Source organism: Carassius auratus, chromosome 11 (genome assembly GCF_003368295.1).
Source record: "Carassius auratus strain Wakin chromosome 11, ASM336829v1, whole genome shotgun sequence".
NCBI lineage: Eukaryota > Metazoa > Chordata > Actinopteri > Cypriniformes > Cyprinidae > Carassius > Carassius auratus.
In genome coordinates, this window is record NC_039253.1 from 941,607 (window position 1) to 968,892 (window position 27,286).

Genomic DNA, 27,286 nt, shown 5'->3' on the forward strand with positions numbered 1-27,286 from the left:
GAAGTTCAAATGGAGCGCTATTTATTACACAGAGCCGTCACTATCGCTTAATACACAGATAATAAAAAGAAAACAAGTAGATAGAATAGGGAAAGAATAGACAAAGCTAGTGTTAGGGGCATTTTTTTAAAGAAACAAGCAGTTAGAAAACAAACAGAGTATTTCTTTGCACAAATATGCTTCCAAAAAAGACTTTTGTTCACAAACAAATGCATCAATGGCTATATTTTATTAAAACATTTATTTCATTGAATAAATTATTGAGTTCTTTACATATTCGTTAACATTAAGACTCTTTGTGTTACATATTAACTGTATTTAAAAAATATGCACATAATTCTGGACAAGACGTCTATTGTGGAGTGTCTATTGCACTTGCTCTGAGCTGTGATTGTGTTTCTACAGGTGTGAATTCTAGTTTATTTGCTTTGTGTTTGGCATTTCTGAGCGTAGAGATCATAATCTTTGTACAGGATGTATTGCTTCAGTCGTTCTGGTAATGGAAGGAAGCTCATGAAGATCGGAGCTCTCAAACGCAACCGACCCAAACAAGCCCTGATCTTCAGCCGACAGAGATGCTGCAGACAGCGGACTTTCTCTGTAAAGAAACAAAACTAGTCAAAAATGAAAGCATGACACATGACACAGGAGTTCATACATTTTGCAGTGTAGGTTTGATTTTGGCATTGGTGGTGACATCCCAGAGAGGACATTGTTTGATAAAAATGATTGCTAGGAACAATTTAGTAGTGGCTGATATTGGTAGGGACATGTCATAGTGTCTCTACTAAATTACTCCGAAGTCCCGATTTGAATCAAATGATTCGCAATAAATCCTCCGAAGTCCCGATCTGAATCATTGATTCGCGATGCTCCGAAGTCCCGATCAAATGATTCGCAATAAATGCTCCGAAGTCCCGATCTGAATTAATGATTCGCGATGCTCCGAAGTCCCGATCTGAATCAATGATTCGCGATGCTCCGAAGTCCCGAGTCCCGATCTGAATCAATTATTCGCGATGCTCCGAAGTCCCGACCTGAATCAATGATTCGCGATGCTCCGAAGTCCCGACCTGAATCAATGACTCGCGATGCTCCGAAGTCCCGATCTGAATCAATGATTCGCGATGCTCCGAAGTCCCGATCTGAATCAATGATTCGCGATGCTCCGAAGTCCCGATCTGAATCAATGATTCGCGATGCTCCGAAGTCCCGATCTGAATCAATGATTCGCGATGCTCCGAAGTTCAAATGGAGCGCTATTTACTACACAGAGCCGTCACTCTCGCTTAATACACAGATAATAAAAAGAAACAAGTAGATAGAATAGGGAAAGAATAGAGAAAGCTAGTGTTAGGGGCATTTTTTAAAAGAAAACAAGCAGTAAGAAAACAAACAGAGAGGTTCAAGTCAGCAAATAGGTAAAATAGAATTAGAATAGAGAGAGTCAAATAAAGATTTTTGAACAAACCTTGAATTTTGCAGATTTCAGGCCACTGTTTCTGCTCCATGAGCGCAGCCTTCAGTTTGGAGCAAAAGGTCACATGATCGACGTAATCTAGCATGATGCGAACCATGTTTCCTGAGAGATGTTTGAGCCACGAGACAGAGATGACCTCACAGAACTACAGCGAGAGGGAAAGAGAGCTCAACACACACGCCAGAAACACCGGACACCGAACGTCAGACGCGAACTCACCAGCGTGTCTTTAATGACGGTGTCACTCCATCCCTCGTATCCATGTGGGACGTGTGATCCCTCCCCGTATGGACAGTCAAAGCATCGCTCCACGTTGTAACCATAGTTACACAGCATCCGCAGCACCACCTCGTCCTTCAGGGCGTACTGTAAGGCCGACGGGAAGTGCGTGGTGTTCACTCTGCAGTAGTAATTGACGTTGGCTCCGTAGCGAAGCAGCAGGTTGATCAGTTCGTGGTTTCCCAGCCTCAGTGCCACCTGCAGGCACTTGACAGGGTCCTGGTTGGGCATGGCTCCAGCTTCCAACAGGACTCGGGTGGAGGCGATGTCTTCATTGGAGACGGCGAAGTAGAGTGCGGACTGACGCTTATCGTCGTAGCTGCGGCGCACCCAAGGGTGCAGCATGAAGTTAGGGTCATAATTGGCTTTTAGTAGCATCTCTAGACACTGAGTGTGTCCACCTGCCGCCGCCAAGTGAAGAGGACTGATCCCACTGTCATCCACCGCATCCAACGACGTCACCGGTATCAGCCGAGCCAGAGCCCTGCGGACAGAAGTTAATGTCCTTTACTTGAAATAAAATAAACATTTCCTGAAATATACAGTAAATACAGTGGTGTCCAAAATGATTTGAACACTAGCTCTTTTCATCAGCTACAAAAATGGTTTCAAGTCAATTATTTCTATATTTTGCTGTAATGTGTCAGAAACCTTCAAGAAAGCTAGTACTGTTACAATTTTTAGGCATTTGCTGAAAAATGAGGATGGTGTCAAAAATAATGTCATAAATAGTTTATAATGCATTTTAAGTTTGTTTACAATTATTTAACTTCTGTAATGATGCAAGTTTTGTTATATACACCTAAAAATGATTTAGTGATAACACTTTTACAAAATAAATGAAAAAATGTTATTCATGTTACACTGAAGATTTGTGTAATAATGCTAAAAATTCAGCTTTACATTACAAAAATGATAAAATATGAATGATTTATTAGTAATATTACAACATTTTACTGTATGTTTAAATGCAGATGGATGAGCCTTTTCAGAAACATTAAATAATCATAATTATTCCAAACTTTATGCAAAGTAGCATACAGTATGCACTGGTAATATATACATCAAATGTAAATGTTTAAAACCTTAAACATTTCACTTTTAGTTTATTTCACGATGCTTCATCACACACTGACTTGACGTGTCCGCGGTGGGCCACTCTGTGGATGGGCAGGTGTCCCGTGTGTTTGGGTGTTGTTATGTTGGCGTCAGCGCCGTACTCCAAAAGTAAGGAGATGACGTCAGGGTTTCCTGAGGCAGACGCCTCAAACAGGACTGTTGCACAACCCTGAGCCTGAGACTTCACATCAGCACCTGAACACAACACTATCTCACTCACAGCAAAGCAAACAGAAATGATTCACAAATTCACTGCATTAAAGACACCGAGCCCAAGACAATAGAAAAAACACATGAAATATTAGATAATTACAAGACTTCATGTGATATTTTATAATCATTGAAATTCTACTAAAGTTTTATTCATATTTTGAATATGTTTATTTTTTAATTTGTACGTTTTAGTAATTATGTTGTGTTTTTGCCATTTTGAACTATTCTTAATAATGATATCAAAAACATATATAAAAATAAATAAAGCATTATAATAATTATGTATTTATTTATTTTTATATATGTTTATAGCATTATAATAATTATGTATTAATATTATTATTTTTATTATATAAACTGCTTTTGTACCAACCTTGAAATTTGACGTTATTTTTTATTTTAAAGTAATTTTCTCACTGCATTATATATTTTTAAGTAAATCAGCAGTTAAAAACATACGACTACAGTTGTACAATAACGTAATTAACTGTTTTTGTAATTTATAACATTACTATATAATTATTATATAATGCATATCTATTACTATTAATATATTAAATTTTACTGAACAAATCTTTTTTTGTGTTGTTTAAATGTCAAGATTGAATAATTAAATTTTTGTTTAGTTAAGTTTTAAAAACTTAGCTTTACTCTTTTGTTTGCTTTGTTTATTTTGTGTTTCTTGTTTTTTTTGGTTTCAGTTAACTAATAAATCTAAACCGATAACCCTGGTTCCAAAATAACAGAACATTATGGAAATATCCATAAGGCTATATTTAAAACTGGTAAAAATCTGCAAGTTATCAGCATACCACCACAGAAATGCAAATTTAATAAAGTATGACACACAATTTTTTTTTTTAAATAAAAAAAAAAAAAAAAACGAAACGAAATGGCCAGGGAGGTTTTTTTGTTTTACTTTACTATAATGACCCCGGGCTACATCTTGATTCTCTGACCTCTCTGGAGAAGTGTTCGGATGATCTCCAGGTGTCCGGCCTGTGCAGCTAATGCTAACGGCGTCAGGCCATAAGAGCTTCTGGGGTCGGGATGAGCTCCGTACTTCAACAGCAGATCCACGAAATCCATCAGGCCGAGCCGGGCGGCTTCATGAAGGGCCGTCCTGTGGTTCGCCCCCTCCTGGTTAACTGTGGCACTGAAGTTTAGCAGGAGCTTTGCCATGCCATAGTGATTGTTCCTTATGGCTATAGGGAAAAAACATCAACATTTGGTCAGGAAGAACAGAAAAGGAATGTAACTTAACTGAAATCAGGTTTTGAGATTGCTGGCTTTTTAAAGAGGAAGCTCATCCTTCATTTGCCATGTCTAGTGATCTCCATCTACTTCACAACTGTTTCAATTCTAATAAAGAATGAATTATTTGTATTCTGAAGGGTGAGCAATTTGTGCACTGTTAAAATACACTTTTAATTGAATCTGAAACCAAATCTGCATGTTCCAACCACTAATCAAAGTATCCTGGTATATAATAAACAATAAATCATTTTTAACACAAATTAAAGTGATTATATTCTGAATATAGATTTTATAATTGTTTAAAATAAATACATATTTTATTCAGTTTAAGAAAAAGACATGTTTCCCAACTTTTTCAATATACTTTAGAAATAGTTGTCGCCCATTTCTTTGTGTTGCAGGTGATTCTATTAATTATTCCCTATTATTTTTCATACATTTTGCTAAATTGCTGACAATTTCTTGTGTTAAACTTTATGGAAGTCCACGGTGATATTAAATATTTTAATCTTAATTTTGGTAAATAGAAGCTGAAACAATAAATAAACCATTAAAAAATGTTTTTGTTGCTTGAAATTAAACATTAAAAAATCATTTAATTTCAGCTAGTTGCCAAGACACTATTTTGTTTAATTTGATGCAGTAAAATAACAAACTAAAACTGAAATAAAATAAATAAAAACTACATTTAACATTTAAAAATTTAAAATGGAAACTGGAAATAAAAACACATTCAAAATGTTAATAAAGTAGAACTGCATATATAATCTTAATAGCAGCTCACATTCTAAGCATAAGCACCAGTATTTGAGTAAAATGAATTAAAATTCTAAATTCCAATATTTTACTGAATATAGCATATTAAACACATTTTTAAATAAATAATAAATGTATTATATTAATTGATTTATTATTGCTAAATGCACTTGATATACACTTTTTTTTTATTTATTCTGGTTTTTGTTTCTCACTCCAATGGAAGAATGACCCATGGGCTTTTCTGACCTACAACGAGAGGCGAGTCTTCGTCTTCATCCAAGGTGTCTGGACTGCTGCCGTGGTCCAGCAAGAAACAAGCGTTGTCCAAAAGCCCTTTCTCCACCGCTAAGAAGAGAGCCGTCTTACCCTGACGAGTCTTTCTGTGCTTGGCATCCTCGGGAGACGCTGATGAACAGAAGAGATCAGTCACTGCTCTCCTGACACATAAGATCAACAATGATGATCAGAAACAAAGTGGATTCTCGTGACAGACCGGTAAATGTGATCTCAAGGATGTTCTGGTTGTTCTGTATGGCAGCCTCGTGTAAGGGGATGTAGTCTGTGTCGTCTTCTTCAGAGAAAGCTTGCTGATGGACAGTCAGCTCACGGAGGGACTGTTCATCACCTGATAACACATCCAGAGAATCAGCAGAAGCTTCTGAACCAGCTGAATTAACTCCATTAACTTCATTGCTATGCCGTGGTTATATTTCAATGACCAGACTAGCACCAATCCAGCAAAAACTAGCATAAACCAGAAACCTGGTACAACATCAATGAAGGATTTTCAGAAGTGAATGCACATGCTGTTTAAATGTGATGATGATAATATATTGAAACCCGTGAAACATATCAGGTCATATAAGCAAACAAACAAATAAATCATAAATTATATTTTTCTTAATGAGATTTTTATACATGGTAGATTATTTTCCTATAATTTCACTTCATTCAAATAAAAATGTTAAGTTTAAAAAAATCTAATATTTTTAATGCTGAAAATAAGCTTAAAATTAATTGTCATGAAAAATACTGTACAGTGCAGAAACAAAAACAAATGAATGGTCCTGATGATCATTATACAATCATGCACACCCCTCAAAAAATATATTACTTTAATAAAAAATAAATAAATAAAGGATTTATGGAACATAAAACATTTCATCTGATTTTAATAACAAAAATAGTCCAGCATTTTCTTATAATGTAGAACAAATTATAATAATAATCTCCTTTGAGAATATAAGGATAATTGGAAAAAAAAAACTATTACTATTAATGAAGTATAAAATAAGTACACACATTACACTAAAGAGAAAATGGGTGAAAATTTGTATTTGTCACGACAATATTTATTTAAAATATCAAAATGCTAAAAAAAAAAAATACACAATAATTTTTTTTTTTACAGTTTGCACCTTTTTATTTTTTTCTTTAGGGATGAAATATGACCTTGTCATTGTGTGATTGACATATTCATACCATGCTTTATTGCATTGAATATCTTCTCTCTCTCAGGGGTGATCTGAATGATTCTGCAGACCAAAATACATGGTTTTGCATTCAGGCAGCAGCAGCAGACATGAATCTGAACTTATTGAAAGGTTTTTAAGTGTCTCTGACCTGCAGGATTCACCGGAGAAAGGGCTCGTGACCAACCCTTGTTCTCTGAGACTCTCGATCATCAGCTGGGTTGCCACCTCCTCCTCAAAACCCCTTCCAGATGTGTCCAAATCCATCACACTGTCCTACTAGATGCTGGTTATAGACAAATCTTGGCACGTGACTATTGCTGCTCACGTGTTTGCAAACTGTAAATAACACCACGTGCGAGTCTAAAAGCTTCAATCCTTTAATAATCTGTAATAATGTGTGTCAGAGTCTATGAATATAGTATATTGTGTGTGTCTGGCTAGATATAAAAAGTAAACAAACCACTTACGATTTACACCAACTTCTTTTAGCTGTGCTATCAGACTTGTGAAAGTTTAAAATTACATTTCCAAAATATTAGGCATTTTATTTTCACGTTACCTTGCAAGTGTTGTTGTTGCGCCGATGCAGTTTTGACTGAATACTAGGTCACAGTTCGTCTATAAATACCTGATCATGAGACTCAGAAGGATACTTCAGAGGATCCAGACTTCTGATATGGTCTTCACACACATGAACATTTTTATTCTGCAATAAAAATTAATATTTTGGACATGAACTAGACTTTTGTCATACAGTGTTTTATATCGTATTAATGTTTTAAGGAATAATTTGATTTGATCAAGCTTCTCTGAGGAATAAAAACGTTGTGCACTGACAGCTGTTATTTATAACGTAAGCGAGGCAATTTCAAACTTGTGTGTGAAAGACTTCCGGTGTCATTGCTTATAGTTATCATACCTGTATAAAAACAGTCCATTATGCCCTGGTATTTGCATTCATTAATTATTATTTATGATTTATTATCATTATCATTATGGTTTGTAGCACAAATTGGGTAGTTTTTCCATTACCTTTGTTATTCTTCTGTTAAACCTATTTAAGTCTCACACATTCACAGAAAACTGTGGAAGCTCATTTCCATGACTAAATATATATATATATTTTTTTAAGGATATTGTAACTTTTTTTCTCGCAATTGGGAGTTTACATCTCAATTGCAAGATATAAGATATAAACTGGCAATTTGGACTTTTTTCTTGCAACTGCAAGTTCAATTTATTTTACAGAATTGCAACTTTTTAAAAGTTTACATTTACATAGTTTATAATTCTGGCTTTTTAGCTAACTCTAACAATTCTGTGTTTACATCATGCAATTCTGAGGGGGAAAAGAAGTGTGAGAAAATAAAAATACAAAGTCACATTTACCTTTATTTGTCTTTTTTTCAGTGGAGGTAACAGATTTCCATATAAAATAGCTTCCTCCCACGTAGCAAAATCTAAATCAGATATAAAAGTGCATTGTGCAGTATATATGCAACATCAAATACTTCACACTTACACAAGCTCACTACGTTCCTTGTTTTACTGAGTCACCGATGTCCAGTTAACATAGAAAATACTTATTTTACAGTTTACATTTGAAATTGTGTAATAATATCTCTTTAACAGTGCAGATTTAAGAAAGAGATATTAAATTCATTATTTATATATTACATTTTTTATATTGCTTCTGGCTGCATTGGAGAGTAATTCTTTCTATCTATCCATAGAAAATGTGCATATACTGTGACAGTTTAGATACTATGGAGATATAGGACTAGGCTCTTAGAAAAAAGGGTTCATTGGGGTTCTATATAAAACCATAGAGTTCTTTACTCAACTCCAAAGAAGCTTTTATGCTAAAAAGGTTCTATAATGACAAGAAAGAACCCTTATGACACAAAGGTTCTTTAGGCTATTATTCATTCATATATTGCATTATTCTGCAACATTTTGTATTTCCGAACTCCCGAACTGACCCAAATGATTCGCGATCCCCAAACTGACTCAAATGATTCGCGAACCCGCTTTGAACCCTCGAATTGATTCAGATGATCCGCGATCCCGCTCCGAACTCCCAAACTGACCCAAATGATTCGCGATCCCGCTCCGAACTCCCAAACTGACCCAAATGATTCGCGATCCCGCTACGAACTCCCGAACTGACTCAAATGATTCGCGAACCCGCTACGAACTCCTGAACTGATTCAAATGATTCGCGATCCCGCTCCGAACTCCCGAACTGACCCAAATGATTCGCGATCCCCAAACTGACTCAAATGATTCGCGAACCCGCTTTGAACTCTCGAATTGATTCAGATGATCCGCGATCCCGCTCCGAACTCCCAAACTGACCCAAATGATTTGCGATCCCCAAACTGACTCAAATGATTCGCGATACCCTTACGAACTCCCGAAATGACTCAAATGATTCGCGATCCCGCTACGAACTCCCGAACTGACTCAAATGATTCGCGATCCCGCTACGAACTCCCGAACTGACTCAAATGATTCGCAAACCCGCTACGAACTCCCAAACTGACTCAAATGATTCGCGAACCTGCTACGAACTCCCGAACTGACTTAAATGATTCGCGAACCCGCTACGAACTCCCGAACTGACTCAAATGATTCGCGAACCCCAAGCTGACTCAAATGATTCGCGATCCCGCTACGAACTCCCGAACTGATTCAAATGATTTGCGATCCCCAAACTGACACATATGATTCGCGAACCCGTTTTGAACTCCCGAATTGATTCAGATGATCGCGATCCTGCTCCGAACTCCCAAACTGACCCAAATGATTCGCGATCCCCAAACTGACTCAAACGATTTGTGATCCCCAAACTGACTCAAATGATTTGCAAACCCGCTTTGAACTCTTGAATTGATTCAAATGATCCGCGACCCCCAAACTGACTCAAATGATTCACGATCCCGCTCCGAACCTTGGGGACCTTCATTTTAATCTAGAGACTGCTCTTCAAGTTCTGAACAGGTAACTTCTGCAAATTGACACAAACACAAAAAGTATGTTCTTTTGTTCCTTAACGCTACCATTAGTTGCTTGGTTTGTTGAACAGTTACTGTAATAAATCTATTTATATCATGGTTTGTCTGAATATTCTGATTGGCTTAAAGGTGCATTAAAATACTTTGATTCACAGGTAGTTCAATCAAAACTTGTATTTTCATGTATAAAAAGGGACACATTTTGGAGGTCTTATAAAATAAAAATAGATCTAATTAAAATAAAAGCTGTACATTTTATAGGAACAACATAATTTATGAGAAAATCATGCATCAGCAAATGAAAGAAGTTAGCTGTTCTGCCTGAGGAACAAAAAGTGAAAATTCATAAAACACTGTTGATAAAATAATCATATGTTATATAAAAATCTCTCACAGGGTTATGAGGTAATTCAGTTTGAGAACAGAAACACAATGATAATTGCATATGTGAGTCAGCAGCAGACACGTGACAGCTCACAAATGCATAGAGAAAATGGCTTTAACACAGTGAGTACTTCAGCTTTTGGGTTAAGAAGAATGAAATTCAGCCTCTGGCTGCTGAGAGGTGATAGAATTACATTCCAGGTAGATTCTAGGCCAGGACGGGCTTGACACCAATCTGACAAAACATATTTCATCACTTCATATCTCACCTTATGTGTTCCTGTCCTAATCTGCCCAGAATCCTCTTGCATTGCACTGTTTCATTTGTCCTTTTGGAATATGGTTTGTCTCAGCCATATCATGTCTGCAAAGAATAAAGATGTATTTATTACATCTGCTTATAACGTATAATGCACCTGCATAGTGCATCTCACCCTAGACTTCTTAAGGTTTATTGATGTATTAATGAAACGTATGATTGTTCAGTTGTTGGAAGGCAGTTTACTGCATGTAAACTGTATATGTAGAAATAAATCACTGATTTCTAACCAGCTTAGCTGAACTGAACACTACAGGAAAGCTGTAAATAGAGTAATAATAACAGTTTTCTCTCTCTGTCTGTTGGAGGGCTGTGAAAGCATGAGTCGCAGGTGCACTGGGACGTCCTTCTGTTATATTATCCAGCATCTCCAGCACCTGCAGAGAGTGAGACTGAGCAAACAGAAGACGAGCCCAGCAGGTGTGATATTGAACACGACAAAACCTCCACAGCAAAAACACACATTCATACAGCAGACTATGGACAGGCTGCATGTGCTTTCCTTAGGTCAAGCATCTCCATATTCACTATTAACAGGGTTAGTTATCTGAATAAATCCTTAAGAGTGAGTGTGATGCAGATAAGGACACCATAAACAGAGCATATCACTTTTTGAAAGCATTTATTTTTGCCTAGCAGATGATAAAACGGGGAAAAAGCAGCATTATATTATAAAAGACTTATTAAAGACTATTTATTTTATTTTTGGGCTGCTGAAATGATTATTATACTAACTATAAAACTTTGAACTTAAAAAGGAAAATGAACAAAATAAGCATTAAGTGAAATAAAATATCATATGAAATGAAAAAAAAGAATAAAAATGAAAAAGAGAAAAAAAATTGTGTTTGCGGACACCTGGTGAATAAAGTTAATAAAGCTAATTCTAAATGAAAAATCTAAAGCTAATTCTAAATATACATATACATTATATACATATATATATAAATTGTATTTTTTTTTACAATTAATGAAAAATAAAAAATTACATTAAAAAAAAATTTTTTTACTGCTAAAATAAAACACACAAATAAAAATTAATAAAATTATACAGACAGCAAAAAACTCTTAAAATTTACAAAACTGCACAACAAAATTTAAGTGAAAACTGATATTACACAAAATCTAAATATTAATGAAAAATTATTAAAATATATGTATTATATTAAGTTATATTAATTACATCTACTACATTTATTTATAAATAATAAAATATAAAAACGTGTATGAAAACATTTCAACTTTAAACAAGTATTGAAATAACAATAACAATATATAAATAACAATAATTATAAAGTGACAACAGAAGATATGAAATAAAATCTAAATATTAACCATAAAACCAAAAAAAAAAAACATAAAAGTATTTGAGTGACACTAAAATCACACTGCGCTGAAGTACACTTGGGTTTCATATGCAGTCAGTCGGAAAATCAGTATTATTGGAGTAGTGAAGGCATCCATGCGGACCGTTCCCATTTTACACCCATGTGCTCTTTGATGTGTAATGTTCTAGAAACAATAACAGCTGCTTCTATAATCATAAAACATACTGCTCAGATGGGTAAAGCCAGAGCCTAATGTAACCTCATCTATACTCTCCACACTAACCTGGGTGTAGGTTTGATTTTGGCATTAGTGGTGTCTTTACGACTGACAACAGACATTTAACTGTTTGGACATGTCATAGTGTCCTCATTAAGTGAAGCCAAAAGCTGTGTTTATTTGTGACAATGCATCTTCCATCTACCTTAAAACATCACTTTCTGGTTTCTCTTCCACATCATTTCCCTCCAACTTTTAATAGAGCTTCTGCATGATCCAGTCCACACCTGTAGTGTCTCCTCTTCTGGAAGAAACCTGACCAAATGCATCATACAAACCAGTGAACACTTTGCTGGATACCAACAGAGCCGTCAAATGAGCAGATGCACAGAAATAAACACCACAAATGTGTCCCAAGTCCCATTTGGTTTATCTATTATGGAACTAGTGATGGTCCGAATGTGATTTTGAGGACAGGAGCCGTCTGGATTTAGGAACTAAACAATCAGTTGGCTTCACATTTAGGCAAAAAGGCCTTAGAGATTCTACAGGGGTTATTTTAATGGTTCAAAAGGCCACATTGAAATTGTCACTTTTTTTCTCCAAAACAAAAGATGATTGTCTGATAACCAATATTTATGATAAAGGATTTCCAGGTTCCAGCAGGTTTTGGCCAAATAATAAACTTTTCAATTTCCATTTCAGATACTGAGCTTTTGAAATCAACACATTTCAATTACACCTAATGTGAAAACGATCAGAACACATCTGCTTGAGAAAGAGCATTAGACCATTTCTTCATCATCACAAACACTCCTCAAGATAAGCAATAAAGCCTTCAAATAAGGTTCGTAAATGACCACAAAGACACTACTCAAGCCTCATCCAGAATGAAAACATGTTTAACAGCACTCGGTTTCAAACAGCAGAGTAAAGACAAGAACTTTAAAACGTTGGACCAGAAACATCAAGAAACACAAGAGACAGTTTACGGAACTGAAAACATTCCTTTTATTGTGATTTCAACAAGAAGCAGGTTATGATCTGGGTCTCTCCTTTTTGCCTTTGTACAGAGCCAGAAGAGACACGTTGGCCACCTTCACCACCTTGAAGCGAACACCGGGAATATCACCCACGGCGTGCCCCTTACGACCGAATCCTGCCACCAGAACCTCATCGTTTTCCTGTAACCCAGAGAGAAACCACACACTGAGGACTCCAGACCGATACGCTCTTAAACTCAAATACAGCACATCATGTGTACAGTTTGACTTGGTGAATCCAGTTTACCTCAATGAAGTTCAAGCAGCCGTCGTTGGGGACGAAAGCGGTGATCTTCTTGCCGTTCTTGATCAGTTGGACCCTGACACACTTTCTGATGGCAGAGTTGGGCTGCTTGGCTTCAACACCACTGTCAACACGATAAACAGAGTCAGCCATTCGTTCCTTAGTTAAAGGGATACTCCACCCCAAAATGAAAATGGTCATTAAACCTCAAATACATAGACAGCTCCACATGGCTAAAATTTACTGTTGTTCTTTTATGTTTAATAACTTTTGACCTGCTAATCCAATCTGAATGCTTTAAAAAGTAACCGTCGCTTCATATAACCCAGATTGCACGTATGATGGCAGATTGAGTATTCTGACGACAACTTTCATAATTTTTCTGGACCTTGACACTGTATTTTACTTGTGGGACAGTCACAAGCCTCCAGCATTTCATCCAGAATATCTTAAATTGTGTCCTGAAGACGAACAAAGGTTGTATGGGTTTGGAACGACATGGGGGTAAGTTATTAATGGCTATTTTCATTTTGGGCTGGAGTAAGCCTTTATTCTGTTGATTCACCAGGATTGTGACAAACACGGCCTCTTACACTTTCTCAAGCACGATGCCTTTGGCGTGAGATGCTCCACCGAAGGGGTTGGCCTTCAGAGCGGTGCCCAAATGGGCCTTCTTGTACTGTTTATCATGCCATTTCTGCTCGCGGCGGTGGTTCCGCAGTTTTCTAGCAGTACGCAGTCCACGACACTTGCCTGGAGGAAAAAAAAAAAAAGCGAGAAATTTTGAATGCTTTGGTCCACAGACATAAGGTTGGTCTCTTTAAAGCAGACATTCGGTAGATTGTAGAAGTGAAAAAAGTTAGAGATTATATAACAAAAAAAAGTTATGGAAGTTTAGTTTATGAAAATATAAGATATATATTTTACAAAACATGTTTTACTCTTAAACTGACAGAAAACCAAAAATCTGAACAATATGTTCCAAATTTGAGGCTGATCTTAAAAAAATTAGCTTTTAATGAGATTGTGTGGGCGCAGTACCAATCTTTTCCACTAGATGACCATCAAACGCCATTAGTGTACATTTTTGAGTGACCCGAAACATGTTTTTCCATACTTTTCTCAATATTGAAGTAGACATCACAATCAGAAGTATTAAGGGTCAGTGTGGCAGTATTAGTTTTCATTTCTAACACATAAAAGACATGCTACGAGAACCCTGGACTTACGTTATAGTTCACAATGCATCAAAAAAGGATAATATTTTTTTTTTATATATATTCAAAACACTTTTAGACTTTTCTCAACAAATACAATGGATGTTATCTTTTGAACGGTCCATGAAAATTAAAGATTTTTTTACAGATTTTTCCTGATTTCATCTACACATCACAATTTCAAAGTAAAGGTCAGAACACTATGAATCTGAGTACTCTTCTTGCATATTAATAAATTAGTTGCTCTGTAAAAAAATTAAAAGATCACCAAATATCAAAACTACGGTCTTTAAGCTTTCCAATGATATATAGTTTGTCAAGATTACTTTAGGTTCAGACTAAGAGATTACGGTTTAAAACATTTAATGGCAAGTGGGCCCACCGGTGGGCCAGTGACAATTGACGGGTTAAACTACAGAAGATGTGGTTGATCACTTGAGCATCTTTATACTACACTCCAGACAGCCATCATCAAATTACAGGAATTTCTGGTTTTAATTAACGTTTTTAACAAACATATATATACACATGCATACATATGTCGTTCTTTTATGTTTAATAATAGAGCCATCGTGGAGCGGCCATCCGACTGTGTGTGCAGCTCATGGCCGCTCCACGATGGCTCATTAAACATAAATTAACGACAAAACCTGCTTGATAGCGAACTCCACTTTGTCGAAATTTACGCATTAACAATTTAACAGCGCGTAAATGAAGATACTACTGTAATTAAACCGAGTATTACAGCGTTTTGTGCAGTTTTATTGAAGCCTCGCACGTACCCATGATCGCGTGTTCTGAGTCCGGGGACAGGAAAGAACGACCACGTGACGCTCTGCGCAAATGACTGCTCTAAGGACCCCGCGGGGAAGTCAAAACGAGCGCCTGCGCGTAAATCCGTAATGCGTATTTGATTGAATATCAGAGATTAAGAAAGGATTTGAATTCCAGCCTTTTTGCCTTTCATATCTTTATTTGGATGTCAGAGATACCACTTTAATATATTTAATCTGGTTTATTTCACCGGCACCCAAGTCAAAACATTGTATTAAAATCTCTACTTGATTGCAAATGAAAAAATAATAACAATATTCGTGCAGCAATATGGTACTCCATAGTATTTTAAAGAATGCATTGACCGTAATAACCTTAATGTAAATGTCATTTAAAAAAAAAAAACAAAAAAAAAAAACAATGGAATTAGCTTTTTTTTACTAGTGCTGGATTTTTTCCTGTTTACTTTATAAATGTAAATTATTATTTTTTATGAGAAATAAATATATTTAAAATATTTTTTATATATTATTATATATTATAGAAATATTATTATTTGTAACATATATCTATGAATTGTAAACAAACATATAAACAAATGCTCTCCATGGGATTAAAAATGAAATATATTATTATTTGTAACAACTATCTTTCTATGAATGTGAAATAAATACATAAATTCCCTTTGGATTTAATAATTGAATTTATTATAATTGGTAATGTCGTGTATCTATGAATTGTAAATAGATATAAAACTATATTATAGGACTATACATAATTTTATTATGCATTTCTATTGTGCCAGTTAATGTGCACTACACTAGCGATGCAGTGATAAAACAGTTTTGACCTTCTGTCACAGTTTCCAATTAATACCTCTGTCTTATGTTGGTTAATTACTGCTAATTAGTTTAGTTTAATGGGTCAGTGCTGGTTTGTGTGTCAGCAGCACACGCTGTGAATGGGCGTGGCCACGCCGCCGGATTATCCCGCCCGCTGGACGCTGATTGGCCGCCGTGCCTGTCAATCATCTCCGAGGCTGCGCTCGTTATCAAAGCAGATTATGAAGCAGCAGCGTTCAGCATCATCTCTGACAGACTCATCTGGATGATACATGGCATCAACGCGGCGCCCAATGTCTCTTGCGTTATTTTCCTTTGTCTTCCTGCAGATATCCTCGTCTTATGAGCAGCTGTCTGCCTTTGTGGAAGGAAGGTGAGTGCATTATTTTGAATTAAGACTAAGAAACAAAGACTGTATATACTGGCTGTGCATGCATTTATTAAACGCTGATGAACTGGTGGGGCAGAGACAACTAATGCTCGCCTTCTTTGTCCACCCTTCATGTCTGCATTGAGACTCGACTGAAGGGCTCTTGCAGTGAAACACAAGAGAAAACCCATCGGCATCAGTTTACAGATCCATATTTGCTACTAAAACTGGAAGCAGAGATATGTGTTGGATGAGATGAGGGCAGGAATGATCAGCATCACTGAAGGAATGTCAGGAATGTGGAGCATCTGCTTGAGCTTCAAGCTGAGACGATAATAAATTAATTTTAAAACGTAATTATGATTCATGTTCCATTTATTTTTTGGCTGAACGTCACATAAAACCTTCAAGCTGCATGATCGCATTATGAATCATTTATTTATTGTATGCATGAGTCTGACGCGTGTTTATTATTAATAATTGATCTTTGATGCACTAATGAATGAATAACTTTTTGTGCGAATGAGTTTGTTGATTTTTGACTTGTTTATAGAGGGACTGGTAGATTTTAATAGCATTTTATTAATCCACAGGAGAAGATCTTTCAAAGGCAGCTGCAGACCATCATAATTTATAATAGACAATATGCAAAAAGACCTGGTGCAATACAAAATACACCACACACAACATGCACATTATACTCACAATAAATGCAGTAAAAGTAGCTGAGTGTGTAAAAAAAGGAAATGTAGAAAAATGTTTATATTATTTAAATAAAAAATTAATAATTTAAAAACTTTTTTGAGCCTGCAAATTTTTTTAAATAAAGGTGTTTCAACAAGATGCCAGATTGACTTTTTATCTTTATCCACCAGATGATGTCTAAGGTATTCATATTTGTATTTGATTTATTTTTTTATTTTTATATTTTATATAATATTTTTTCCAGAATTTGACATGTTGTAAAAATGCTGAAATAATAAGTAAATAAACATAAAATAAACCAGCAAAAAATTATTTAAAAAATCCATAAAATTAATTTGAAATATCTATTTAATCTATTATATCTATTCATATATAGTATCTATTTAAAAAAAATATTTAATTTGACACACATATGTGTTGTAAAAATGCAGAAGGAATAAATAAACAAATAATTAACGAACAAAAATGCAATTGTTTACATTTCATTATTTTATTTGATAGAAAACCTGCTTATGCATGCAAAAAACAATAAGTAAATAAACACATAAATAAATCAGCAAAGAAATCCAAATGTGCTCCCCTAACATATGTAGAAAAAATTATATATATAAAAAGAAATTGCAAAATGAATTTGCAACTAAATAGTTATTCTTCAAAATGTCATGGTATTTGCTGAGTAGTATTTTCTTGTACAACATACTCCAATAATTGTTTTATTTGAACCTCTTTACAGTGAATGCAACTCTTCCTGTTGTTTTCGAAGCAGTAGGCATTTTTTATGGCCACATATGTCGAGTTTCTCCAGTCCATGCTGCAGATCGTATTAAAAACACACCTCTAATTGGCAGCACATTGCTTCTAGGAACTGAAAGCGTGTAGCATTTCTCCACTTGCACAGATGGACTTTTACTACATGTAGGCCAGTCTGGGCTTTAGCTGTCTGTGTATTAACAGATTTGATTTGGTGAAGCATCTAGATGCCGACAGAACTTTAAAGACACTCTATTCTAAGCGTCCTGACTGAAATATGCTACATGCGTTTTGAAGCAGTCAGCAGATGTCATCGATTATATAAATGTGTTCAGGTGCAGCATTAAAAAGGATAAAGCAGACAGAAGGAGGGATTTGTGTTTCCTTCAGGCTTTCCTTAGCTGTGCTGTATTCGCTCAGGTTGTTGTTTTGGATGGTGCTGTGCAGGTCAAGTTCGACTCTCTGTTTTGCTAAATATAGTTATGCAACAATAACAGAACACAAACCCTCCCACATCTCCCTCGTGGGCTTCTGTTCATTTGACGCAGTCATCCGAGGGAGTGAATTACTGATGCAGTTTATGAGAAAATAGTAAGAAACGTCAGAGGTCTGCTGTTGTTTACAGGGCAGGTGAACAAACACCCCCTGCGTGAACAAGGGCAGATCCACACTCACAGGTCACTGCATCCTCTGCACTGAAGCGATCAATGATCTTAGATTGATGTTGTGATGATGCACAACAACAACAAACACATGCTTTTAGTATTGAAAAGCAGCGGGTCAAGTTAAATATATTCCTTAAATGCAACCGTGTTGATGGCATTTGTGGCATGCTGGTGATAACCCTAACATGTTTGCTTGCAAAAAAGTTTAATTTTAGTATCATAAGAGTTTTATTAATATTTTAAATTTTTTATGTTTTACATTTTTAGAAAATTTTAGTTCGTTTTATTTTTTTGTCGTGTTTTTTTTTTTTTTTAGTAGCTTTATATATATATTTATATGTGTGTATATGTTTATACTAATGCAAATGTTTATACATTTTAATTCATTTTTCATTAGTTTAGCTTTAATTTTTTACTTAATTTTACATAAACTTTTTCAGTTACAATATTTCAATCTTTTTGATGTTTTTTATGTTGGTTAATATTTATATTTAATTTTATGTCACCTTTATTTCAGTTAATAAAAATGATTCGAATACTATTCATATTAGTTCACAATAACAACACTGGAATGCATTTCTGCCTTATCTGAGGAAAACTCAGGCTAAAGAGATCATTTGTTTATATGCGTTATATATATTTATATACGAGTCACAATCTCTTCTCTTTCATCCTCGCTAACCGATGACATCCTCACGTCTTTCTTTGATCCCTGACTGACATAATGTGCCAGCGCCGGTCAGACTGACCCATAATCACGTCTGAGAGCCAGGTTAAGCCCATTTCAGCAGCATTACTCAGAGATTAAACGGTTAAACTGTTCATCTTTCAGTAATCCGTCTTACAGTGGAAGAAATCACAAGAACATACAGAAGAAAATCACACATCAGATTTAAATCGATTCTCCTAGACAGCGATAAGATTAATTTTTTTTTTTAAAAAGTAGAAAAATTTGAGACGTTTCCTGCTTCTCGGATGTTTCTGAGAAAAAGACCCAGGAAACCTCACCTGTTATTCTGAAGACATCTTTAAGGAACATTTCACCCAGAAAAGAAAATTAGCTTAAATAGTTCTCACTCTCCGGCCATCCAAGATGTAGATGAGTTTGTTTCTTTATTAGATTTGGAGAAATGTAGCATTATGGATGCACTGCAGTGAATGGGTGCCGTCAGAATGCGAGTTCACAATAATCCACAAGTCCATCAGTTAACATCTGGAGAAGATGAAAGCTGCATGTTTGAAAGAAACAAATCCATCATTAAGATGTTTTTAACTTTTAACTGTCTCTTCCAGCTAAAACATGAGTCCATAATAATGCTTCCTTCAGAGAAAAAGCCCATCTTCTGTTGTCTCTCCTATCAAAATCCATTTGTTTAAAACTTGTAAACGCTCCTGATTCAGACAAGATTACTTTTTTTTTTTTATCAGGGAAAACAATATTATAAACTTTTCGGCCAACAGCAACAGTTTGAAATTAAAAACATATTAATGATAGATTTATTTAAATACAAACACACAGCTTTTGTCTTCTCCAGATGTTAACTGATAGACTCGAGTGGCTGTGGATTATTGTGATGTTTTTATCAGCTGTTTGGACTCTCATTCTGACGGCACCCATTCACTGCAGAGCATCCTCTGATGAGACACTGATGCAATGCTACATTTCTCCAAACCTGATGAAGAAACAAAGTCATCCTAATCTTGGATGACCTGAGGCTAAGCACATTATCAGCAGATTTTCATTTTTTGATGATCTATTCCTCAATATGAACTCGAGCATTTATCATGACTCGTTTGTGTGTATATTTATTTCTCCTGAGGCATTTCAGGAGAAACGTCTGAAGCAAAACTGTTGCCTAAAGGAAACGTAACTGAGATCTCCCGAGCAATAGAAATATCCTGCGGGAACAAAGCGAAGTGACTTGAAAGCGAGTTGGTCTCACTTCACGGATGATGACGTTCCAGCAGTGACTCACAGCATCAAAGCCTCCTGTATCTCATTCATATTCATAACACGTGGAGATCTGATCTGCAGCTGAGAACCAATGATTGGATCCAACTATAAATATGATTTCAGGTATTCATCTGTAATATAATGCACTCATTAAATTCTCATTCTTACAGCTCAGATGATGCACCATCCCAAGACATCAGATTCCAACAAAGTAAGTTATTTAAATAATAACTTTGATTTCTTTCTTCAATGGTTCTTTGAAAATCCTAATGTATCATATTTGATCTGCACATTTCTAAATGTTCGACATGATCAAAACTCAATCTACAAGGTCTACTGCATGCCTTCTGTCGTCTGATTGTTGGTTTAGACTTTTTGATCCAGTAAAAGCTCTTTTAGTGTAATTGTACAAATGTCCAGCTTTAGCTGCTGCTGAATGATGAACACATTTTTTGGACGGAAGCAGGTTTACTTGATTCTCCATCAATAATTTTTTGGTCTCAAATCTGATCCTTGGGATCTTTCGAAGAACATTTCCCTTCCTTAGTGGAGGAATGATCTTCACAAGCCTCCAGAACATCTCATATCTTTTGTGGAGCATTTATTTCTTCATCTATCAATCAGCATTAGATATATATATATATAGAGAGAGAGAGAGAGAGAGAGAGAGAGATTGACAACTGATTTTATATATATATCTGTTATAAAATGCTCACATATTTACTTTACAAGCATCAGAATTCCAGCAACTTCTGTCCATATAAATATCAGAATCTGCACCAAAAAGTTTTTGTTTTTTTTGTAACAATATACACTACCATTCAAAAGTTTGGAGTGCGTAAAATTTTCTTTCTTTCTTTTTTTTTTTTTAAAAAAAAGGAATACTTTATTCAGAAATCATTTTTTTATTGATTTAATAAAGCCATAGTAAATGCTTATATTGTCAGAAAATATTTCTATTTTGAATAAATACTGTTCTTTTAAACTTTTTATTCATCAAAGAATTCTTAGAAGTACTACAGGTTCCATTTTTTTTAAATGTGTGTGTGTGTGTGTGTGTGTTTGTGTGTGTGAGTGTTTGTGTGTGTGAGTGTGTGTGTGTGTGTGTGTGTGTTTGTGTGTGTGAGTGTGTGTGTGTGTGTGTGTGTGCATGCCACTGGTCTATGATTTTTGTATTTAATTATGTATTTAATTAATTAATTGATATATTTAACTGCATCTATAATATTTATGTCCCATTAAGTTACTTCTTTGAAGGGAACTTAAATAAATTGTTAAAATGTGTATGTATCGTATGTATTTGTAAATTAAGTGTTTCCAACATTGATAATAATTCAGTGTATTAGTATGATTTCTGAAGGATCATGTGACACTGAAGAAGCTGAAAATACAGTTTTGCATCACAGAAATGAATTATATAGAAGTATAGTAAAATAGAAAACCGTTATTTTAAAAAGGAATCTTTATTTTTTATCAAAAAATAAATGTATCCTTGATGAGCAAAAGAGACTTCTTTTAAAAAACATTAAGTATGTTATGTAATAGTGCACACAGTCCTTTAGAAACATGCTTATTTTTGCATATTTGTTTGAATAAATGAGTAAATATTTGTTCAGATTTATTGAGCATGTGTTGTTGTGCAGATGAGGTGGACGCTGACGGCTCGGTGTTTGCGGCTGAAGTGCGTCTCAGACGAGCGCTGCAGGTGAGACCAGACCAGACGAGACACTGTGACCTTGTGCAGATTTCCCTCCAAAGCAGATGAATTTAATCCTTCACAGACTGCACTGTCTTTGAAAAAACAGATTACAGACATGCTACATTTTTAATCAGGACTTTCACTGATTTTGGATATGTAACGGTGCCCCAAAAGTCTCTAATTCCCTTTGCAAATATGATTTCTGTAAACTGTTCTTCATGAATATAAGGTGTGTTGCAAAGCATAGTGGAGAACGGGGCTAGTTCTCACACACAGATTCAAGAGTATTTCATTCAAGACTTTTATTCCTGAAAATAGTTGTTTAATTACATTTAATTACAATATACTGTCTGTTGGTTGAAATATCTGTGGTTTACATAGATTTAAAATATGTTACAGTTTACATATTTGCAGTTCAATCAACTGTTTTGTGGTTTATTATAGGTTTAGATTTAACTTTAAAAGCTTAATAGCAGGTTAAATTGTGACAACTTACCAACAGGTCTTACATACACAATTTCTGAAAGAAATTTATACTTGAATTCAGCAAGAATGCATTAAATTGATCAAAAGTGACATTAAAACATTTATTTTTAAATGAATGCTGTTTTTAACTTTATTTTTTATCAAAGAATCAAGAAAAATGACATTTATCATGATTTATCATGAAACATTACACAGTGCCACTTTAATAATAATCAGAAATGTTTCTTGAGCAGCAAATCAGTATATTTTCATGATTTCTGAAGATCATGTGACACTGAAGACTGGAGTAATGATACTGAAAATACAGCATTTAATCTGAATGATAAATTACATTTTAACATATATTCAAATGGAAAACACTTATTTTAAATTGTAATAATATTTCAGAATTTAAATATTTTTCCTGTATTTTTAATCAGAACAATTTAAGCTTGGCTGAGCAAAACATTTAAAATATTTTCAAACCCAAACTTGTCTAACCATGGATGTGTGTTGTCACAATAGTTTGTGCAGTTATTGTACATTTTATTAAATTCTATACATAATCAGACAATAATACCGACCTCAAACTTGAGAATGATAGTGTACTGTATGTTGCTCATGTCACTGTTGTTTCAGCCGTACGCATGGCCGCTTCACGCTCCTCCACGCAGGAAGTTGCTTCAGTCTCCAGGAATGTTGCTGTATTCTCCTCTGAGTGTTTCTTACAACGGAAAGACCTGCATCCTCTTCAGAGCCCGCAAACTGGCCATCAGGTACAGGAATCACAGTTTGGTGGACCTCACAGAGAGGACCTTCAGCCCAGACGCACCGGTGGACACCAAAGGCTCCTTCTGCAGCAAAGACAAAGCCATGTGAGTTCAGCATGTACACCGGTGATGCAAATGTACTTTTTAACAGTTTGTCTCACAAAAATAGGTCTAGAAATGTAAAAAAAAAATTTTTATATATATATTATGTTTTGTTCTACTTAATATCACAATGCACTTTTAAATATTACCTGGACATATTCCATAAATAAATGATCAAAATCTAAAAACTACCTCAGCCTGGTGTATAATTGAGCTGGAAAATTTGAAAGCTAATGAATTTACATGTTTGACTTGATGGATATTTAATACTATTTTGACATATTTTATTATTATGCAGACTCAATCTACGTTTCGGCGATGTGGAAGATCTAAGAGGCCTCGCTATCAGGTTATTCCTTATTTACTTCATATAAATACATTTTTATAATTATATTTTTTTTTAATTCATGGTATTTTAATTTGTTTGTATGACTACATTTCCTAAAATATAAAAATAATAATTGTATATAAAATACAATTTTAGTTGTTTTATATTTATACTCTACACCACTACAATACAGTGATTTTACATTTAAGCGATATGACAAAAGGCACCAATGTTTGAAAATTAATTGTTTTATTTTTAATATTCAAATATTTTAATATTAACATCTTTACATTTATAAAGAGGTTTTCATCAATAATAATTTCGTAGTCAGTCAGACAGATTTGGAATTTAATGGAATAAAATTTAAATGTATTCAAACCTCTTTATAAGGTTTTATAGAATGTTAATAGTTTCCATTTGTATCAAATTATTATTATTTTTTTTTTATCATCGCAGATGTGTCAATATTAGTCCAAGCACAGTACCTCCAAATGTAGTTCATCCAATCTGAATTTAGAGTAAAATATATATATATATATATATATAATTTTGTGAGATAAATACGTGATTATTTCCACAGACTACAGATGTCAAACACATTCTACGAGTCTGCGGGACAGAACTGGTTCACTCTGGATAACGTTTACATCCATTATAACTGGACGCACGAGGCCGTGTTCAATGCTACAGATGTGTACGCGCCCTCCACCAACTCCTATCACTGCCAGCACGTCAGCAGCCTGCAGAAGTACGACACGCTGCTGGTACCCAGCGCCAACACAGACCACGCCGCAAGCTGGCACATAACCTTCACCGACTTCCAGGTTGGCAGGCATCTCTTTCCCTCCATCCTCCTCTGATAAGTGCCTCGTACTGGAGTTGTAGCATCTTGCGCTGTATTTTTAGCCTCTGGTGGGTGTAATGTGGTTACACAAGCGTGTGGTTTGGCGTGAGAGCAGCGTCTTTTTTAAAAGCTCACAGTCCAGATTGTGTGGAAGAACACGAGGAGTTTAGGTGAAATTAAATGCTTTTTAATTTGGAATATAGAAAACTATGACTTATATTCTGCTTTGCCTGGAACTTCTCTGGCTATTTCTACATTACGGAGAAGTAGAAAACAATACTTTGTCAAGTAGAAAACAGATAAAATAGACAGATAGACAGATAGATGGATAGACAGACAGACAGACTGACGGACAGATACTGACAGACAGATCCAGACAGACAGACAGATCGATCCAGACAGTCAGACAGACAGATACAGTCAGACAGACAGATACAGACAGACAGACAGAGACAGACAGACAGATACAGAAAGACAGACAGATACAGACAGATACAGACCGACAGACAGACAGATACAGACAGACAGAGACAGACAGATACAGACAGACGGACAGACAGACAGATACAGACAGACAGGCAGACAGGCAGACAGACAGGGAGACAGACAGATACAGACAGACGGACAGACAGACAGATACAGACAGATACAGACAGACAGGCAGACAGGCAGACAGACAGGGAGACAGACAGATACAGACAGACAGATACAGACAGACAGACAGATACAGACAGACAGACAGATACAGACAGACAGATACAGACGGACAGACAGACAGATACAGATGGACGGACAGATACAGAAAGACAGATACAGACAGACAGATACAGACAGACAGACAGATACAGACAGACAGATACAGACAGACAGACAGATACAGACAGATACAGACAGACAGACAGATACAGACAGATACAGACAGACAGACAGATACAGACAGATACAGACAGACAGACAGATACAGACAGATACAGACAGACAGACAGATACAGACAGACAGACAGATACAGACAGACAGATACAGATGGACGGACAGATACAGACAGACAGACAGATACAGACAGACAGACAGATACAGACAGACAGATACAGATGGACGGACAGATACAGACAGACGATAAATAGATAGATAGTGATGTGCTGTTTCTTCTGTTGTTCCTCACAGATCCAGGCGTTTAACGTTCAGTCCAGTAAGTTTGCGGCGGCCAGTGACTGCGCGACCTTCTTCACTCCTGCCATCCTGATGGGTCTGATCACGTCTCTGATCCTGCTGCTGGTGCTGGCCTACGCACTGCACATGGTGGTTCACCTGAAGCACATCGACCGCTACGAAGAGCACAAGACCACCGTCTACTTCCCTCGCAGCACGGAAGCAGAGAGCACAGAGAAGAACAACCTCTAGAGTCCCGAGAGAGACGGACACTTCTGTGACTGTGAGCTCTGGAGGCCGGACGGGAAGAAAACTCTCATCCGAGCAGAGCATCAAAGCCGTTTGGGACTGACTGCACCACGGCAGTGACATCATTGTGGTGGGACAGTGGAAGTCCGAATCAGGTTCCTTCGAGAGCTTTACAGGCTCAGCACACCGGAGGATTGGGAGATATCCACCTGTTCTCACCAAAAATCTAGGAATTAAACATTCAGCATCAGGTTATAGGGGAAGGAGATCTTCAGATGTTTGAATGCAATTCAGAATAGCACAATAATTGATATATATCTTGCATTTGCATCGTCTGTCTTAGCTTCTGTTTGACTGCTAAGGACCAGATTTAACTTCAGTACTGATGCTTCTTTGAAGTCAATATAAAATGGTGTTTCGCAAGCAATTTTGCAGTTGTAATTTTACGTATTTGTGCATAAAACATCTTGATTTTTTTCATCTGGAACTGATTGGATGATATTATGGAAGAGCAATTCTGCTACAGAATTGAAAATATCAAAAGATTTATTGCGACTCTTTTTCACAATTCTGAATTTATATTTGAGGGAAAAAAGACAGAATTGAGAAATATAAATATTTATATCTTTATATCTTGCAATTTTTACTTTTTTTCTCTCATAATTCTGACTTTTTCTCTGAATGTGTAACTCATAATTCAGAGTTTATATCTCCCCCCAATTTTGAGTTTATGTCATAACATTCTAAGTTTATATCATACTTATGTTTATATCTCAATTGAGTTTTTATCTCACAATTGAGCTTTAACTTACAATTGTTTATATCTCACAGTTGTTTTGTTTATATTTCACATTACTGAGTTTTTATATTGCAATTATGTTTCGTGAGAAAAAAATCAGTTGAATCAAGAGATATAAACTGCTAGAAAAAAACTTTTTTTTTATGAATTATGAAATAAAAAGTCTCAATAACTGTTAAATATTTTTTTATCCTGTGATGGAAACCATAGGATGGTGAACAACAAGCACAATGAATCAGAATAAATCCAGGAATGTGTATTAAGAGAGTATTTTGATTTCATGTTGACTTCGAAGTTTTAAACTGTGAATAAACCATATGTAATATAGTTTCAATTTGTGTATCAATGAAACAGATGGGGAAAAAAATGCTTTTCCCCATTGATAATGAAATTGGTGCTGATAAGCAAAAACTCGAACTAATATTCAAACATACTGTGTGATGGTTTCAATAAAGTGTGTAACCAGCAA

At 35.5% G+C, this 27,286-nt stretch overlaps 3 protein-coding genes across 6 annotated transcripts; 1 reads left to right on the top strand and 2 right to left on the bottom strand.

Annotated features, from left to right (window-relative positions):
* Positions 1–212: 212 nt before the first annotated feature.
* Positions 213–7,271, bottom strand: LOC113110657 (dynein heavy chain 12, axonemal-like). Of its 4 annotated transcripts, none has more exons than XM_026274786.1 (10): positions 7,142–7,271; positions 6,731–6,865; positions 6,590–6,642; positions 5,601–5,732; positions 5,354–5,512; positions 4,051–4,296; positions 2,896–3,073; positions 1,700–2,243; positions 1,472–1,625; positions 213–598 (listed from the first exon to the last, which is right to left on the bottom strand). In XM_026274786.1, the coding sequence occupies exons 2-10, from the start codon at positions 6,844–6,846 to the stop codon at positions 420–422; spliced, it is 1,761 nt and encodes a 586-aa protein (XP_026130571.1). In that variant the 5' UTR covers positions 6,847–6,865; positions 7,142–7,271; the 3' UTR covers positions 213–419. The 4 variants fall into 4 exon arrangements, with proteins under 4 accessions (XP_026130571.1, XP_026130573.1, XP_026130572.1 ...); XM_026274788.1 differs by having other exon boundaries at positions 6,731–6,918; XM_026274787.1 differs by lacking the exon at positions 7,142–7,271 and having other exon boundaries at positions 6,731–7,130.
* Positions 7,272–12,832: 5,561 nt separating this feature from the next.
* On the bottom strand, positions 12,833–15,223 carry LOC113110688 (40S ribosomal protein S23). Its single transcript, XM_026274825.1, has 4 exons — positions 15,134–15,223; positions 13,728–13,887; positions 13,138–13,258; positions 12,833–13,031 (listed from the first exon to the last, which is right to left on the bottom strand). The coding sequence occupies exons 1-4, from the start codon at positions 15,135–15,137 to the stop codon at positions 12,885–12,887; spliced, it is 432 nt and encodes a 143-aa protein (XP_026130610.1). The 5' UTR covers positions 15,138–15,223; the 3' UTR covers positions 12,833–12,884.
* Positions 15,224–16,167: 944 nt separating this feature from the next.
* LOC113110673 (V-type proton ATPase subunit S1-like protein) lies at positions 16,168–26,651 on the top strand. Its single transcript, XM_026274811.1, has 7 exons — positions 16,168–16,340; positions 20,582–20,622; positions 22,055–22,116; positions 23,215–23,450; positions 23,746–23,796; positions 24,356–24,599; positions 25,785–26,651. Exons 1-7 carry the CDS (start codon positions 16,240–16,242, stop codon positions 26,019–26,021), a joined length of 972 nt encoding a protein of 323 aa, XP_026130596.1. The 5' UTR covers positions 16,168–16,239; the 3' UTR covers positions 26,022–26,651.
* The last annotated feature ends 635 nt before the right edge of the window (positions 26,652–27,286 follow it).

Excerpts from the sequence above, each read along its gene's own strand:
- LOC113110673 (XM_026274811.1), top strand. The coding sequence starts at position 16,240 with ATGGCATCAACGCGGCGCCCAATGTCTCTTGCGTTATTTTCCTTTGTC. Across the intron at positions 16,341-20,581 it reads TCTGCCTTTGTGGAAGGAAG|CTCAGATGATGCACCATCCC; the intron begins GTGAGTGCATTA and ends TCATTCTTACAG. Across the intron at positions 23,451-23,745 it reads TGCAGCAAAGACAAAGCCAT|ACTCAATCTACGTTTCGGCG; the intron begins GTGAGTTCAGCA and ends ATTATTATGCAG.
- LOC113110657 (XM_026274786.1), bottom strand. The coding sequence starts at position 6,846 with ATGGATTTGGACACATCTGGAAGGGGTTTTGAGGAGGAGGTGGCAACC. Across the intron at positions 6,643-6,730 it reads TTCTCCGGTGAATCCTGCAG|AATCATTCAGATCACCCCTG; the intron begins GTCAGAGACACT and ends TTTGGTCTGCAG. Across the intron at positions 4,297-5,353 it reads AGACTCGCCTCTCGTTGTAG|CCATAAGGAACAATCACTAT; the intron begins GTCAGAAAAGCC and ends TTTTCCCTATAG.
- LOC113110688 (XM_026274825.1), bottom strand. Across the intron at positions 13,259-13,727 it reads GGCATCGTGCTTGAGAAAGT|TGGTGTTGAAGCCAAGCAGC; the intron begins GTAAGAGGCCGT and ends TCGTGTTGACAG. Across the intron at positions 13,032-13,137 it reads GCTGCTTGAACTTCATTGAG|GAAAACGATGAGGTTCTGGT; the intron begins GTAAACTGGATT and ends TCTGGGTTACAG.